General features: G+C 49.6%; 1 protein-coding gene across 1 annotated transcript in view; it reads left to right on the top strand.

Moving 5' to 3' along the window:
- The first annotated feature begins 236 nt into the window (after positions 1-236).
- Positions 237-14,623, top strand: part of TASOR2 (transcription activation suppressor family member 2) — a 52,122-nt gene continuing 37,735 nt past the window's right edge. The window contains exons 1-6 of the mRNA XM_060244463.1: positions 237-267; positions 387-406; positions 2,212-2,311; positions 4,846-4,946; positions 6,717-6,817; positions 13,663-13,735. Of these exons, the coding sequence (XP_060100446.1) occupies positions 242-267; positions 387-406; positions 2,212-2,311; positions 4,846-4,946; positions 6,717-6,817; positions 13,663-13,735 (421 nt within the window). The 5' untranslated portion in view covers positions 237-241. The remainder of the gene's footprint in view (positions 268-386; positions 407-2,211; positions 2,312-4,845; positions 4,947-6,716; positions 6,818-13,662; positions 13,736-14,623) is intronic.

Here is a 14,623-nt window from a genome sequence, read left to right as displayed (position 1 = left end):
GAAGGGGGGAGAGGGAGAGCTGCCGTGGCCAGGCTGATTCAATCACACAGCAGAGTTACTGAGCCAAGCCTGATAGTTGAGACGAACTTTGTAAAGCGGGATATAAATAAATACGATAAAGGTGTCCTGTTTTTTGTTCTTTCAGAACTTGTATGAATTTTCCGGGGCTAGAGTCGTTGAGCTTCCTCGGCAGCCTGCCCTTATGTGACAGTCGTCCGTCAAGACTGCAAAGCGTAAAAGAATGTCGCCGTTAACCCGCAAGAACTTGTAAGCCGCTTTGAGCGATTCTACAAAAAAAGAGAGAAAGCATTTCTGCTTTTACTTTGTTGCTCCATTTTTAAGCTGTTTTATTCTCTCCCCTCTTTCCCCTTTTTTCTTTTCTGTAGAGCTGAATGTAAGACAACAGGTGAGGCTATCCTTTGCTGGGTCGGTATGTTTCCTTTTGACTTTTGAAAAAAAAAAGTCTCATTTCTTGCTGTAATAACGCGTTTATGTAAAAGTTGTAGAAGAGATGAGTCGGGGTTATCCCTCCGTGTCTAAGGCAGGGAGGGATATGGAAGGCTCAGTGATTGTCAGGAGAAAATGGGGAGGTGGTAGGTCAGGGGTCCCCAAACTTTTAGAGCAGGGGTGTCAAATATGCAGCCCGGGGGCCAAATCAGGGCCCCAGAGGGCTCCTATCAGGACCCCAAGCAACTCACGGTCATCTGCTTTCTCTTCACTCTCTTGCTTCCTTCCGCAACACAGCTTGCTTTGCCAGGCTTGCTCAGTCACACCGCAGAGCTACAGAGCAAAGCTCCTCCATTGGGGAGGAAGTGGGGGAAGGAGAGCTAGCTTTGCCAGGCTCCCTCAACTGCTCCGCAGAGCTACTGAGCCAAGCCTCTCTTCTTTCTGTTGGCTGAGGCTCAACAAGCCAGTGAGGCAGATTAGGCTGAGTGGGTGTGTTTGTCTGTGTCCTTTATATCTGCCATTACATTTTGTGACACACATAGCCTGGCCTGACAAGGTCTCATTTATGTCAGATCCGGCCCTCATAACAAATCAGTTCAACAACCTTGGTTTAGAGCTTGTGAACACTTTTTGAAATCTAACACAGAGTGGTGGGCACATCCACAAAATGGCTGCCAGAGGTGATGTGAGTCAGCCACAAAATGGCTGCCAGAGGAGATGGAGCCAGCCACAAAATGGCTGCTAGAGGCAATGAGAGTCAGCCACAAAATGGCTGCCAGAGGAGATGAGAGTCAGCCACAAAATGGCTGCCAGAGGAGATGGAGCCAGCCACAAAATGGCTGCCAGAGGAGATGAGAGTCAGCCACAAAATGGCTGCCAGAGGAGATGGAGCCAGCCACAAAATGGCTGCCAGAGGAGATGAGAGTCAGCCACAAAATGGCTGCCAAAGGAGATGGAGCCAGCCACAAAACGGCTGCCACGAGAGGCAGAGCCACCCACAAAATGCCAGCAAGGTTATGCATACATTTAATGTAACTCTTCAACATTTCAAGCAGAAGCTCAATTTCTAAAAACAATTAGCGGACACCAGGAAAGGTATCTGTGGATGCTTTGGAATAGTGTCTGAGGAAAGAAGGGAAATCTTGGAGAAGCAGAAGCCCTACCAAAAGAACTGGTGGCCAGCATCCCCTGCCTGTTTACTAGGTCAGGTGGGCAGACACTTCCATTATGGCGGCCCAAAATGGTTTACCTTGACCCTAATGGTGAAGGCTACATATCAAAGCTATCAGAAGCAAGAGGCCAAGGTGCCATCACTCGTAAGACTCTGTCTGTATAAGTGTTTTATTTAATTATTCATTTAGTTATTTAGAATATATCTATGCAACCTTGCAGATCAAAAGGCAGCTTACAGTGTGAATAAAACAGTAATTAATTTTTTAAAAAAATCTCCAGTTAGGGCTACTAGTAAATAAGTAAAACTAAAGTCATCAAATGCAGTTCTAAATAAAATTTGTTTCAACTGCTTCCCGAAGACCAAAAGTGATCTTTTGGTATACCAGAAATTTATTTATTTTTTAGAATACTTCAAATATGTTGTATTTTCTTTTTTACTGTTTTTCATTCAACCAGAGCTATTTTTGTAGAAAAAGGCCAGTAGGAAGTCATATTAGGCCACACGCCCTGAAATCACCATTGCTTGACACCTTCCTCGTGTATTCATGCGTCTCTGTGATTTTTGTCTCCGGTGGTGTGTAAAACGTTTAGCATTGTATCGTGCCTGGACGGGACAGCTCTTCATTCGGGACCAGCGAGTGTGCGACCTGGCCCTCCGCTCGCCGTTTAGTGGCACCATCCCAGCCCAGCTGTGAGTAGAAGTTTGTTTCTGCTTTCTTCCGGAGAGCAACTCGTGGGGTGGAGTTCTCGTTACCTCAGTCCTGCAAGATAGGCTGGTGTTGATCTCGCTGAGGCAATATGAAGGGGCTGTTGAGAGAAAACTGGCTTGCTTGTTGAGACTGTGGCTCGAATGAGTTTCAAATGTGGGTTTTTTTTTACATCTCTGAGCTGCGAGAGCACAGACTGGGAAGTCCATTGTTTAGGTCAGGGGTGGCGAAACTGCAGCTCGGGAGCCACACGTGGCTCTTTCCCACTTATTCTGAGGCGCTCGATGCCCCCACTGCCCCATCAGCCAGCTTGGAGAAGGCATTTGTCCCTTTAACTCATTTTGCCTAGCACCTTGGAGAATGCATTTAAAGTTAAAGTTGCTTTCTTTCCACCTCTCCTTCCCTCCCTCATCTATTTTCCTTCCGTCCTTCCTTGCGGTTCTCAAACATCTTTGTTTTTACGTAGCTGTTACATTAAGTGAGTATGGCTACCCCTGGTTTAGATCTTGTCTCAGGAGAGCTCGCTTATCTCAGATCAACAGTCCATTGAGTCCGGGACCTTGACAACACAGGGCAAAAGGCCAACCCCGATTGTTGCCCTGCTCCAATAACTACAGTTCACAGGTTTACTACTTTGGAATATGGAGGTGTGCCGAATAATATTTAGGTGTACCGAATAATAGCTATTCCACCATGAATTTGTCTGTACCCTGTTTAAAGCCAGCTGGACTAGTGGCCGTTTCTAGGGTTGCCAAGTCCCCCCCAGCCTCTGGTAGGGGACTTGTTTTATGCGTGCTTTGCGCATGCAGTGCAATGACATCACCTGCGAGTGATGTCATTTTGCCAGCGATGTCGTGCGCCAGCCACTCTAGGCGTTTCTGAGAAAACAATAGGTACCATAGAGTTTTTCCCTCCCAAAATGTAAGAGCATCTGTGAAAACCATAGAGTTTCCCTGGAAACGCCTCGAGAGGCCGGTGCGCGACTTGGCTGGTGCGATGACATTACTCACGGGTGACGTCATCGCGCTGGCGACATCAGGGGAAGTTCCCCCCCACCAGCCCAGAGTGGGTTGGCAAGTTGGGAACCTTCTGGGAGGGAGAACCCCCGCCCGGACCGGAGGCTTGGCAGCCCTAGCCATTGCTGCGTCCTGTGGCAGTGAGTTCCACGAGCAAAGTAGACGTTATGTTAAGAAGTGTCTTAATTTAAGAAGTATCTAATTTTGAACGCATCCTCCAAGCCACTGACTGACTTGGCTCAGAGAAGAGATGCCTTCTCGAAGCCAGCAGATGGGGTGTGGGGGGGGCTGTTAGAGCCATACAACGTGTGTGAAAGAGCCACATTTGGTTCCTGAGCCACAGTTTGGCTGCCCCCGGAGTAGACACTACTGACCTTGATGGACTGATTCAGGATAAGGCAACTTGGTCCCCCGACATCCCAGTTAGGTCAGGAAGTAGCCAGGAAGCTGCCTTAAAAACATAAGAACATAAGAGAAGCCACGTTGGATCAGGCCAGTGGCCCCTCCAGTCCAACACTCTGTGTCACAGAAGAACATAAGAGAAGCCATGTTGGATCAGGCCAGTGGCCCATCCAGCCCAACACTCTGTGTCACATAAGAACATAAGAGAAGCCATGTTGGATCAGGCCAGTGGCCCATCCAGTCCAACACTCTGTGTCATATAAGAGAAGCCATGTTGGATCAGGCCAGTGGCCCATCCAGTCCAACACTCTGTCACATAAGAACATAAGAGAAGCCATGTTGGGTCAGGCCAATGGCCCATCCAGTCCAATACTCTGTGTCACATAAGAACATAAGAGAAGCCATGTTGGGTCAGGCCAATAGCCCATCCAGTCCAACACTCTGTGTCACACAATGACCAAAAAAACCCCAGGCGCCATCAGGAGGTCCATCAGTGGGGCCAGGACACTAGAAGCCCTCCCACTGTGCTCCCCCGCAAGCACCAAGAAGACAGAGCATCAATCAAGCCGCCCTGAGCCACTCGTGGGAAGGGCGGGATATAAATTCTAAATAAATAAATAAAAAAATAAAATAAAAATTGCCCCAGACAGAGAGTTCCAACAATATGCTGTGGCTAATTGCCACTGATGGACCTCTGCTCCAGATGTTTATCCATTCCCCTCTTGAACCTGGCAATGTTTGTAGCCGCCACCACCTCCTGTGGCAGCAAATTCCACGCTTTAATCACCCTTTGGGTGAAGAAGGACTTTCTTTTATCAGTTCTAACCCAACTGCTCAGCAATTTCACTGAGTGTCCACGAGTTCTCGTATTGTACTTCTTTCTCTACCTTCTCCATCCCATGCATAATTTTGTAAACCTTCATCATGTCACCCCGCAGTCGACGTTTCTCCGAGCTAAAGAGCCCCAAGCGTTTTAACCTTTCTTCATAGGGAAAGGGTTTCGACCCTTAATGGTTTCCAGGGAGCCTGAACATTGTAGCGGGGAGTGGGTGCAGACAGGAATGTTCCAGAGCCCACCTTTTCTGTCCTTCTTCCGCTAGGCCAGCCAAGCTCGAAGCCAGGTACGTCGTGGCCGTGTCGGACTTGAGGAAGAAGCTGCCTGCAGTTGCCTTTGGGAAGAACAATTATGCAAACGACAAAGGTACAATTTTAAAACCAGGTATGCTCTGAAAAGAGCCATCTCCTCCTTTATATATTAAAAAAGTGTTTGTGTAGAGGGCGTGCGTCTGAGGATACCGCGTGCTGTGCCGCTGCATGAGTCGTTGAGTGCTGGTGTTACACTGTGGGTAAGAGCCAGGTTCAAATCCCTTCTCTTTACGGTTGGAATCACAGCCTTGAGCAATCCTCTTTCTTGCTCTCTGCCGCCCAGCATACAAACTCTGGGAAATAAGGGTTCGACCGTGCAGGTTTGTTGTAAGGACCACAACAAAACAGCATAGGTGACACGGTCTGAGTGTTACGAAGAAGAAGACGACTGCAGATTTATACCCCGCCCTTCTCTCTGAATCAGAGACTCACAGCGGCTTACAATCTCCCATCTCTTCTCCTCCCACAACAGACACCCTGTGAGGTGGGTGGGGCTGAGAGAGCTCTCACAGCAGCTGCCCACTTCTTCAGATATCTCCCTGTCCCCGTTGCAGTCATGCTCTCTCCCTCTTTCTCTCTCTCTGCTGCTGCTCTCTCCCTGTCCTCGCTCCAGTCTCGCACTCTCTCTCTGCTGCTCTCTCTTTCCGTTTCTCTCTCTCTCTGCTGCTCTCTCCCTGTCCCTGTTGCAGTCGCACTTTCTCTGCCGCTCTCTCTCACTGTTTCTCTCTCTCTCTGCTGCTTTCTCCGTGTCCCTGCTGCAGTCGCTCTCTCTCTCCTGCTCTCTCTCTCTCTGCTGCTCTCTCTGTGTCCCCGTTGCAGTCGCACTCTCTCTGCCGCTCTCTCTCACTGCTGCTGCTCTCTCCGTGTCCCCGCTGCAGTCGCACTCTCTCCTGCTCACTCTCTCTGCTGCTCTCTCTGTCCTCGCTGCAGTCACGCGCTCTCTCTCTCTCTCTGCCACTCTCTCTCACTGTTTCTCTCTCTCTCTGCTCCTCTCTCCGTGTCCCTGCTGCAGTCACTCTCTCTCCTGCTCTCTCTCTCTCTGCTGCTGCTCTCTCCCTGTCCCCGCTGCAGTCACATGCTCTCTCTCTCTGCCGCTCTCTCTCACTGTTTCTCTCTCTCTGCTGATCTCTCCCTGTCCCCGCCGCAGTTGCTCTCTCTCTCCTGCTCTCTCTCTGCTGCTGCTCTCTCCCTGTCCCCGCTGCAGTCACATGCTCTCTCTCTCTCTGCTGCTCTCTCCGTGTCCCTGCTGCAGTCACTCTCTCTCCTGCTCTCTCTCTCTCTGCTGCTGCTCTCTCCCTGTCCCCACTGCAGTTGCGCTCTCTCTCTCTCTGTTTCTCTCTCTCTCTCTCTATTACCGCGCTCTCCCTGTCCCCGTTGCCGTCGCACGCTCTCTTGCTCTGCCGCTCTCTCTCTGCTGCTCTCTCTCCCTGTTTCTCTCTCCCTCTGCTGCTCTCTCGCTGTACCCCTTGCAGTCGCTCTCTCTCCCTGTTTCTCTTTCTCTTGCATGCGGGCTCTCCTTCCCTTTTCCTCGGGTCCAACAGAGGGGCCCTAAAGGGGGGGGGGTTAAATAGAGTGGCCGGGCCCCCCCTGCCCCTCCTGTGTCTACAGGCCTTGGTGGTGGGCTCTCCTTCCTTGGAGATTTTTTAATCAGCAGCTAGGTGACCATCTGACAGCAGTGAGGATCCTGTAAACTCAGGGGGAGGGGTTTGCGAATTTCCAGCCTTGTGCAGGGGGTTGGACTAGATGACCCCGGAGGTCCCTTCCAACTAAGTAAGAAAGCATCTCGTGAAACAGTTATGTTCACCCAAGCTGTGTCTCTTTGCAGTACATTCCCAAGGCATTCTCTTCAGTTTATACGATGTGGAAACAGATCAAAATGAGCCCAAAGCGAATCAGTTAATAGAAAACTTGAAAGAAAAAGACCTGGTGAGTGTTTTGGTGCCAGGGGGAAACAGTTGTATTGGGTGGTATTTTGGGGGTTGGGGGGTGGGTGGGGATGTGTATTTTGAAAATCCTTATCCAAGGAAAGTTCTTTGCAAAATAGCGCCGTTTGTTCAATTTTTGGAAGCTTGTCTGGTGCAGAATAAAGATATTCAGAATCAAGGCCAGTGGCTAGTCTGGTTAAGTGCATGGACTCTTGTCTGGGAGAACCGGGTTTGACTCCCCACTCCTCCACTTGCACCTGCTGGAATGGCCTTGGGTCAGCCAGAGCTCTCTTGTCTGGGAGAACCGGGTTTGATTCGCCCCTCCTCCACTTGCACCTGCTAGCATGGCCTTGGGTCAGCCAGAGCTCTCTTATGTGGGAGAACCGGGTTTGATTCCCAACTCCTCCACTTGCAGCTGCTGGAATGGCCTTGGGTCAGCCACAGCTCTCTTATCTGGAAGAACCGGGTTTGATTCCCCACTCCTCCACTTGCAGCTGCTGGAATGTTCTTGGGTCAGCCAGAGCTCTCTTATCTGGGAGAACCAGGTTTGATTCCCCACTCCTCCACTTGCACCTGCTGGGATGGCTTTGGGTCAGCCAGAGCTCTCTTATCTGGCAGAACCGGGTTTGACTCCCCCCTCCTCCACTTGCAGCTGCTGGAATGGCCTTGGGTCAGCCAGAGCTCTCTTATCTGGGAGAACCGGGTTGGATTCCCCACTCCTCCACTTGCAGCTGCTGGAATGGCCTTGGGTCAGCCATAGCTCTCTTATCTGGGAGAACTGGGTTTGATTCCCCACTCCTCCACTTGCAGCTGCTGGAATGGCCTTGGGTCAGCCAGAGCTCTCTTATCTGGGAGAACTGGGTTTGATTCCCCACTCCTCCACTTGCAGCTGCTGGACTGGCCTTGGGTCGCCATAGCTCTCTTATCTGGGAGAACCGGGTTTGATTCCCCTCTCCTCCACTTGCAGCTGCTGGAATGGCCTTGGGTCAGCCAGAGCTCTCTTATCTGGGAGAACAGGGTTTGATTCCCCTCTCCTCCACTTGCAGCTGCTGGAATGGCTTTGGGTCAGCCATAGCTCTCTTATCTGGGAGAACCGGGTTTGATTCCCCACTCCTCCACTTGCAGCTGCTGGAATGGCCTTGAGTCAGCCAGACATCTCTTACCTGGGAGAACCGGGTTGGATTCCCCTCTCCTCCACTTGCAGCTGCTGGAATGACCTTGGGTCAGCCAGACCTCTCTTACCTGGGAGAACCGGGTTGGATTCCCCTCTCCTCCACTTGCAGCTGCTGGAATGACCTTGGGTCAGCCAGAGCTCTCTTATCTGGGAGAACCAGGTTTGATTCCCCTCTCCTCCACTTGCAGCTGCTGGAATGGCCTTGGGTCAGCCAGAGCTCTCTTATCTGGGAGAACCAGGTTTGATTCCCCCCTTTTCCACTTGCACCTGCTGGAATGGTCTTTCGTCAGCCATAGCTCTCACCGAGTTGTCCTTGAAAGGGCAGCTTCTGAGAGAGCTCTCTCAGCCCCACCCACCTCACAGGGTGTCTGTTGTGAGGGGGGGGGGAAGGTAAAGGATTTTGTGACCATTCTGAGATTCAGAGTATAGGGTGGGATATAAATCCAATATTGAAGGCAGCTGACGAATCATAAAATATGGCTTCTGTTAAATTGCTTCCGAAAAACCCATGCAACGATCGCCTCCAGGCTAGACTGCTGTAACACACTCTACGCAGGGCTGCCCTTGACCCCATTCACAGCACATATCCAACCAGTGCTTTGTCAGCTGCACTGGGACCAAGATGAGTACTAGATCAGGTTTAAGGTTCTGGTACCGGCCTTCAAGGCCCTAAACCAGGGGTGTCGAACTCGTTTGTTATGAGAGCCCAAGCTGACATAAATGAGATACTGTTGAGCCAGCCGATGCGTGTACCGATTGCAGCTTAGGTAGCAGAGATATAAACGTTATAAAGGACACAGAGAAACACCAAAACTGAGAGACTGCTTAAATGATTTTGCCATCTGTCGGGATAGCACCAAGATGTTAATTGTATTGTTTTACTGTTTTTAGAATTTTAATTAATTGTTGCCTACTGTTTAAGAAGAAGAAGAAGATATTGGATTTATATCCCGCCCTCCACTCCGAAGAGTCTCAGAGCGGCTCACAATCTCCTTTACCTTCCTCCCCCACAACAGACACCCTGTGAGGTGGGTGGGGCTGAGAGGGCTTTCATAGCAGCTGCCCTTTCAAGGACAACCTCTGCCAGAGCTATGGCTGACCCAAGGCCATTCCAGCAGCTGCAAGTGGAGGAGTAGGGAATCAAACCCGGTTCTCCCAGATAAGAGAGCTCTGGCTGACCCAAGGCCATTCCAGCAGCTGCAAGTGGAGGAGTGGGGAATCAAACCCGGTTCTCCCAGATAAGAGTCCGCACACTTAACCACTACACCAAACTGGCTCTTGTATAAATAAATTATTATATAACTGTTGGGAGCCGCCCCGAGCCACTTGTGGGAAGGGCGGGATACAAATAACAAATAAATAAATAAATAAATAAATAAATAAGAATAATCTGTTATATTGATCGATGCTGTTAGCCGCCCTGAGCCTGCCTCGGTGGGGAGGGCGGGATATAAATAAAATGTATCATTATTATTTTTAAGGGGTTTTTTTAAACAGCTTAAAGTAAAACATGCTTAAAACATTAGCACTCGCTGGTCTTAAAGGTGCTTTCTTTGCATTTCTCCCAGGGGATCCAGGGAACTGGGCAAAGGATGCTCTGGCTGTTTCCTTCCTTCTGCAGGGGACCCGGAGGGGGAGGAGCCTCAGCCAATAGAAGGAAGAGAGGCTTGGATAAGTAGCCCTGCTGCGCCATAGAGAGAGCTTGGGAAAAGCAAGCTATCCTTTCCTCCCTGAGGGAGGAGCCTCAGCCAATAGAGAAAATAGAGGTTTAGTCCTGTAGCTCCATGCAGTTGAGCAAGCCTAACAAAGCAAGCTGTGATGTCGATGGAAGCAAGAGTCCCCTGGGGAAGGAAGGAAAGAGCCAGAGCTTCCATTGCCCAATTCCCTCGGTCCCATGGGAGAGATACAAAGAAAGCATCTTTAAGACCAACAAGTGCTAATATTTGAAGCATGTTGTAATTTAAGTTTTTAAAAAATAAAAATAAATCTTGAATTGTGTTTGTCTGTGTCCTTGATAAAGTTAATATCTCTGCTGCCTAATCTTAAATAGGTCTAAATATGGCCCGGCCCAACATGGCCCAGCCTATAAGGTCTTATTTATGTCAGATCCGGCCCTCATAGCAAATGAATCCAACACCGCTGCTCCGTACTGAGAGCTGCCGGAGGATACAGAAGCCTCTTTTTACCTTACTTTCGTTTTCAGCCGTACCGACAGCTGCAGAGCTGGAAAAGTACAGAAGCCTATTTTTTTACTTTCGTTTTTAGTTGTGCTCCAGCTTAAACTTGCAAACAGATCTCACGCCTGCAGTTACGTTCTCCTCGGTGTTTCTGACACCCTTCCTTTCAAACTGCCTTCTATATTTATTCTCAACCCTCTCTGCTCTTCCCTTCTTTCCAGCTGTCTCATGTATTTTATTCTGTGATAATTTTTTAACAACAGCTTAGGCCAGAGGTGGCCAGACTTGCTTAATGTAAGAGACACGTAAGAACATAAGAGAAGCCATGTTGGATCAGGCCAATGGCCCATCCAGTCCAACATTCTGTGTCACACAGTGGCCAATATATGTGTGTGTGTATATGTATATACACACACACACACACATATATATATATACTGTGGCTAATAGCCACTGATGGACCTCTGCTCCATATTTTTTATTTAATCCCCACTTAAAGCTGGCTATGCTTGTAGCCACCACCACCTCCTGTGGCAGTGAATTCCACAAGTTAATCACCCTTTGGGTGAAGAAGTACTTCCTTTTATCCGTTCTAACCCGACTGCTCAGCAATTTCATTGAATGCCCACAAATTCTTGTATTGTGAGAAAGGGAGAAAAGGACTCCTTTCTCTACTTTCTCCATCCCATGCATAATCTTGTAAAGCTCTAACATGCCACCCCTCTATGTTGTCACTGCCCCCACCTCCTGTGGCAGTGAATTCCACATATTAATCACCCTTTGGGTGAAGAAGTACTTCCTTTTATCCGTTTTAACCTGACTGCTCAGCAATTTCATTGAATGCCCACTAGTTCTCATATTGTGAGAAAGGGAGAAAAATACTTCTTTCTCTGCGTTCTCTATCCCATGCATAATCTTGTAAACCTCTATCATGTCACCCCGCAGTAGACGTTTCTCCAAGCTAAAGAGCCCCATCCAGTGGCCCATCCAGTCCAACACTCTGTGTCACATAAGAACATAAGAGAAGCCATATTGGATCAGGCCAGTGGCCCATTTAGTCCAACACTCTGTGTCACATAAGAACATAAGAGAAGCCATGTTGGATCAGGCCAGTGGCCCAACCAGTCCAACACTGTGTCACACAGTGGCCAAAAAAACCCAGTGTCATCAGGAGGCCCACTAGTGGGGCCAGGACACTAGAAGTCCTCCCACTGTTGCCCCTCCCAAGCATTTACAAATACAGAGCCAACAATACGCTGTGGCTAATAGCCACTGTTGGATCTCTTCTCCAGATGTTGATCCAATCTCCTCTTGAAGCCGGCTATGCTTGTAGCTGCCACAACCCCCTGTGGCAGAGAATTCCACATGTTAATTACCCTTTGAGTGAAGAAGGACTTCCTTTTATCCATTCTAACCCAACTGCTCAGCCCCCATGTGTTTTCGTATTGTGCGAAAGGGAGAAAAGTACTTCTTTCTCTACCTTCTCTATTCTGTGCATAATTTTGTAAACCTCTGTCAGGTCACCCCTCGGTCGACGTTTCTCCAAGGTAATGTGGCTCGATGGACCGAGGGTCTGATTCGGTAGAAGGCAGCTTCATGTGTTTGTGGGAGGTGTTTTAAACTCTGCATGGATTGTGCCCAGAGATTGTCGCATAACTCGGTCTAAGCTTGTTGCAGAAAATTAACACAGAAGAAATTGGCGAGGCAGCTGGAAAGAAGGGAAGGGGAGGGTTAACTGAAAATAAATATAGAAGGCAGTTTGAAAGGAGAGGTGTCAGTGACTCCAAGGAGAACCTAATGCAGTTATGAGACTTGTTTTTGAGTCTTAGCTGGCGTACGGCTGAAAACGAAAGTAAAAAGAGGCTTCTGTATTTCCCAGCCCTGCAATTGTAGGCAGAGCTGAAAACGAAAGTAAAGAGGCTTTTCGGGTCGTCCAGCCTCTGTCAGTACTGCAAGTGAAACCACATTCTGCACCGATCAAAATGGGCAGCTGGGTTGGTCTGAAGCAATAGAACAGAGTTGGGTGTATATCCAGTGGCATCTTTAAGACCAACAAAGTTTTATTCACAATGTAAGCTTTTGTGCACTAGAAGCATGCTTCTTGAGACCATAGGAAAGATGGTGATGAAGTCGAAGATACTGGATTCATATCCCACCTTTCACTCTGAATCTCAGAGTCTCAGAGCTGCTCACAATCTCTTTTCCCTTCCTCTCCCACAACCGACGTCCTGTGAGGTGCGTGGGGCTGAGAGAGCTCTCACAGCAGCTGCCCTTTCAAGGACAGCTCTGTGAGAACTATGGCTGACTTAAAGCCGTTTCAGCCGCTGCAAGTGGAGGAGTGGGGAATCAAACCCGGTTCTCCTAGATAAGAGTCCGCGCACTTAACCACTACACCAAACTGGCTCTCCGTACATGAGGCCTACTGCATTGCATCCTCACACAACGGCCCTGTGAGGTAGGTTAGCCTCACAGAGTTGTTGTGTGAGGGTACCTGGCTAGGCCTTGAATTCAGCAGGAGCTCAGCACCTGGACCTTTCTGAAGATTCCCCCTCCTCCCCACCTTGTCGATTGAATAGTAGGTGCATATGAACATATGAAGCTGCCATATACTGTATCAGACCCTCGGTCCATCAAAGTCAGTATTGTCTACTCGGACTGGCAGCGGCTCTCCAGGGTCTCAAGCTAAGCTTTTTCACGCCTACTTGCCTGGACCCTTTTCAGTTGGAGATGCCGGGGATTGAACCTGGGACCTTCTGCTTACCGAGCAGATGCTCTACCACTGAGCCACTGTCCCTCCCCTGACCGGCAGTGGCTCTCCAGGGTCTCAAGCTGAGGTTTTTCACACCTACTTGCCTGGACCCTTTTGAGTTGGAGATGCCGGGGATTGAACCTGGGACCTTCTGCTTACTGAGCAGGTGCTCTACCACTGAGCCACTGTCCTTCCCCTGACCGGCAGTGGCTCTCCAGGGTCTCAAGCTGAGGTTTTTCACACCTACTTGCCTGGACCCTTTTGAGTTGGAGATGCCGGGGATTGAACCTGGGACCTTCTGCTTACTGAGCAGGTGCTCTACCACTGAGCCACTGTCCTTCCCCTGACCGGCAGTGGCTCTCCAGGGTCTCAAGCTGAGGTTTTTCACACCTACTTGCCTGGACCTTTTTGAGTTGGAGATGCTGGGGATTGAACCTGGGACCTTCTGCTTACCAAGCAGATGCTCTGCCACTGAGCCACCGCCCCTCTCCTATTAATGCAGCTGCATAACGATCTCTGGAGGAGCTCCACTGCCTATTTTTCTACAAAGCGACCCCTCGTATATTCTTCCTCACGTTCTTTGGAGACAGAGAAATACTTCTATGCATTTTAATATCACGTATATCAATAAGATGTCAATAAGTAAGAATCGGGTTTGATGGATTGGTCCCAGGTCCCAGCTATTTGGCTTCTAAACAGAAGAAGTAGGATAATGATGCTCACCTGCCCTTCTGTGTGTTTTGCAGGCTCTGGTCAGATACCTGAATGAACGCGGGCTTTTCATCTTGCTGGCTTCATCCGTCTTGGCAAAAGAAAAAGGTAAGGCTGAAGCCGGCAGCAGATTAGTAGAAGCTATATCCCAGAGATGTGTCCTATGCGGGGCTTTTTTTTGGAGCAGGAACTCCTTTGCATATTAGGCCACACACCCCTGCTGTAGCCAATCCTCTTGGAGCTTAGTACAGGGCCTGCTGGAAGCTCCAGGAGGATTGGCTGCATCAGGGGTGTGTGGCCTAATAGGCAAAGGAGGTCCTGCTAGAATTCCTTACAGGGCTCTTTGTACAGGGCCTGCTGGAAGCTCCAGGAGGATTGGCTGCATCGGGTGTGTGGCCTAATATGCAAAGGAGGTCCTGCTAGAATTCCTTACAGGGCTCCTCGTACAGGGCCTGCTGGAAACTCTTGGAGGATTGGCTGCATCAGGGGTGTGTGGCCTAATAGGCAAAGGAGGTCCTGCTAGAATTCCTTACGGGCCTCTTCGTACAGGGCCTGCTGAGAGCTCCAGGAGGATTGGCTGCATCAGGGGGGCGTGGCCTAATAGGCAAAGGAGGTCCTGCTAGAATTCCTTACAGGGCTGTTTGTACAGGGCCTACTGAGAGCTCCAGGAGGATTGGCTGCATCAGGGGGGCGTGGCCTAATAGGCAAAGGAGGTCCTGCTAGAATTCCTTACAGGGCTCCTCGTACAGGGCCTGCTGGAAACTCTTGGAGGATTGGCTGCATCAGGGGTGTGTGGCCTAATAGGCAAAGGAGGTCCTGCTAGAATTCCTTACGGGGCTCTTCGTACAGGGCCTACTGAGAGCTCCAGGAGGATTGGCTGCATCAGGGGGGCGTGGCCTAATAGGCAAAGGAGGTCCTGCTAGAATTCCTTACAGGGCTCTTCGTACAGGGCCTACTGGAAGCTCGAGGATGATTGGCTACATCAGATGTGTGTGG

Source organism: Heteronotia binoei, chromosome 8 (assembly GCF_032191835.1).
Source record: "Heteronotia binoei isolate CCM8104 ecotype False Entrance Well chromosome 8, APGP_CSIRO_Hbin_v1, whole genome shotgun sequence".
In the NCBI taxonomy this organism is placed as follows: Eukaryota; Metazoa; Chordata; class Lepidosauria; order Squamata; family Gekkonidae; genus Heteronotia; species Heteronotia binoei.
This window is presented reverse-complemented; position numbering and strand designations above follow the sequence as displayed.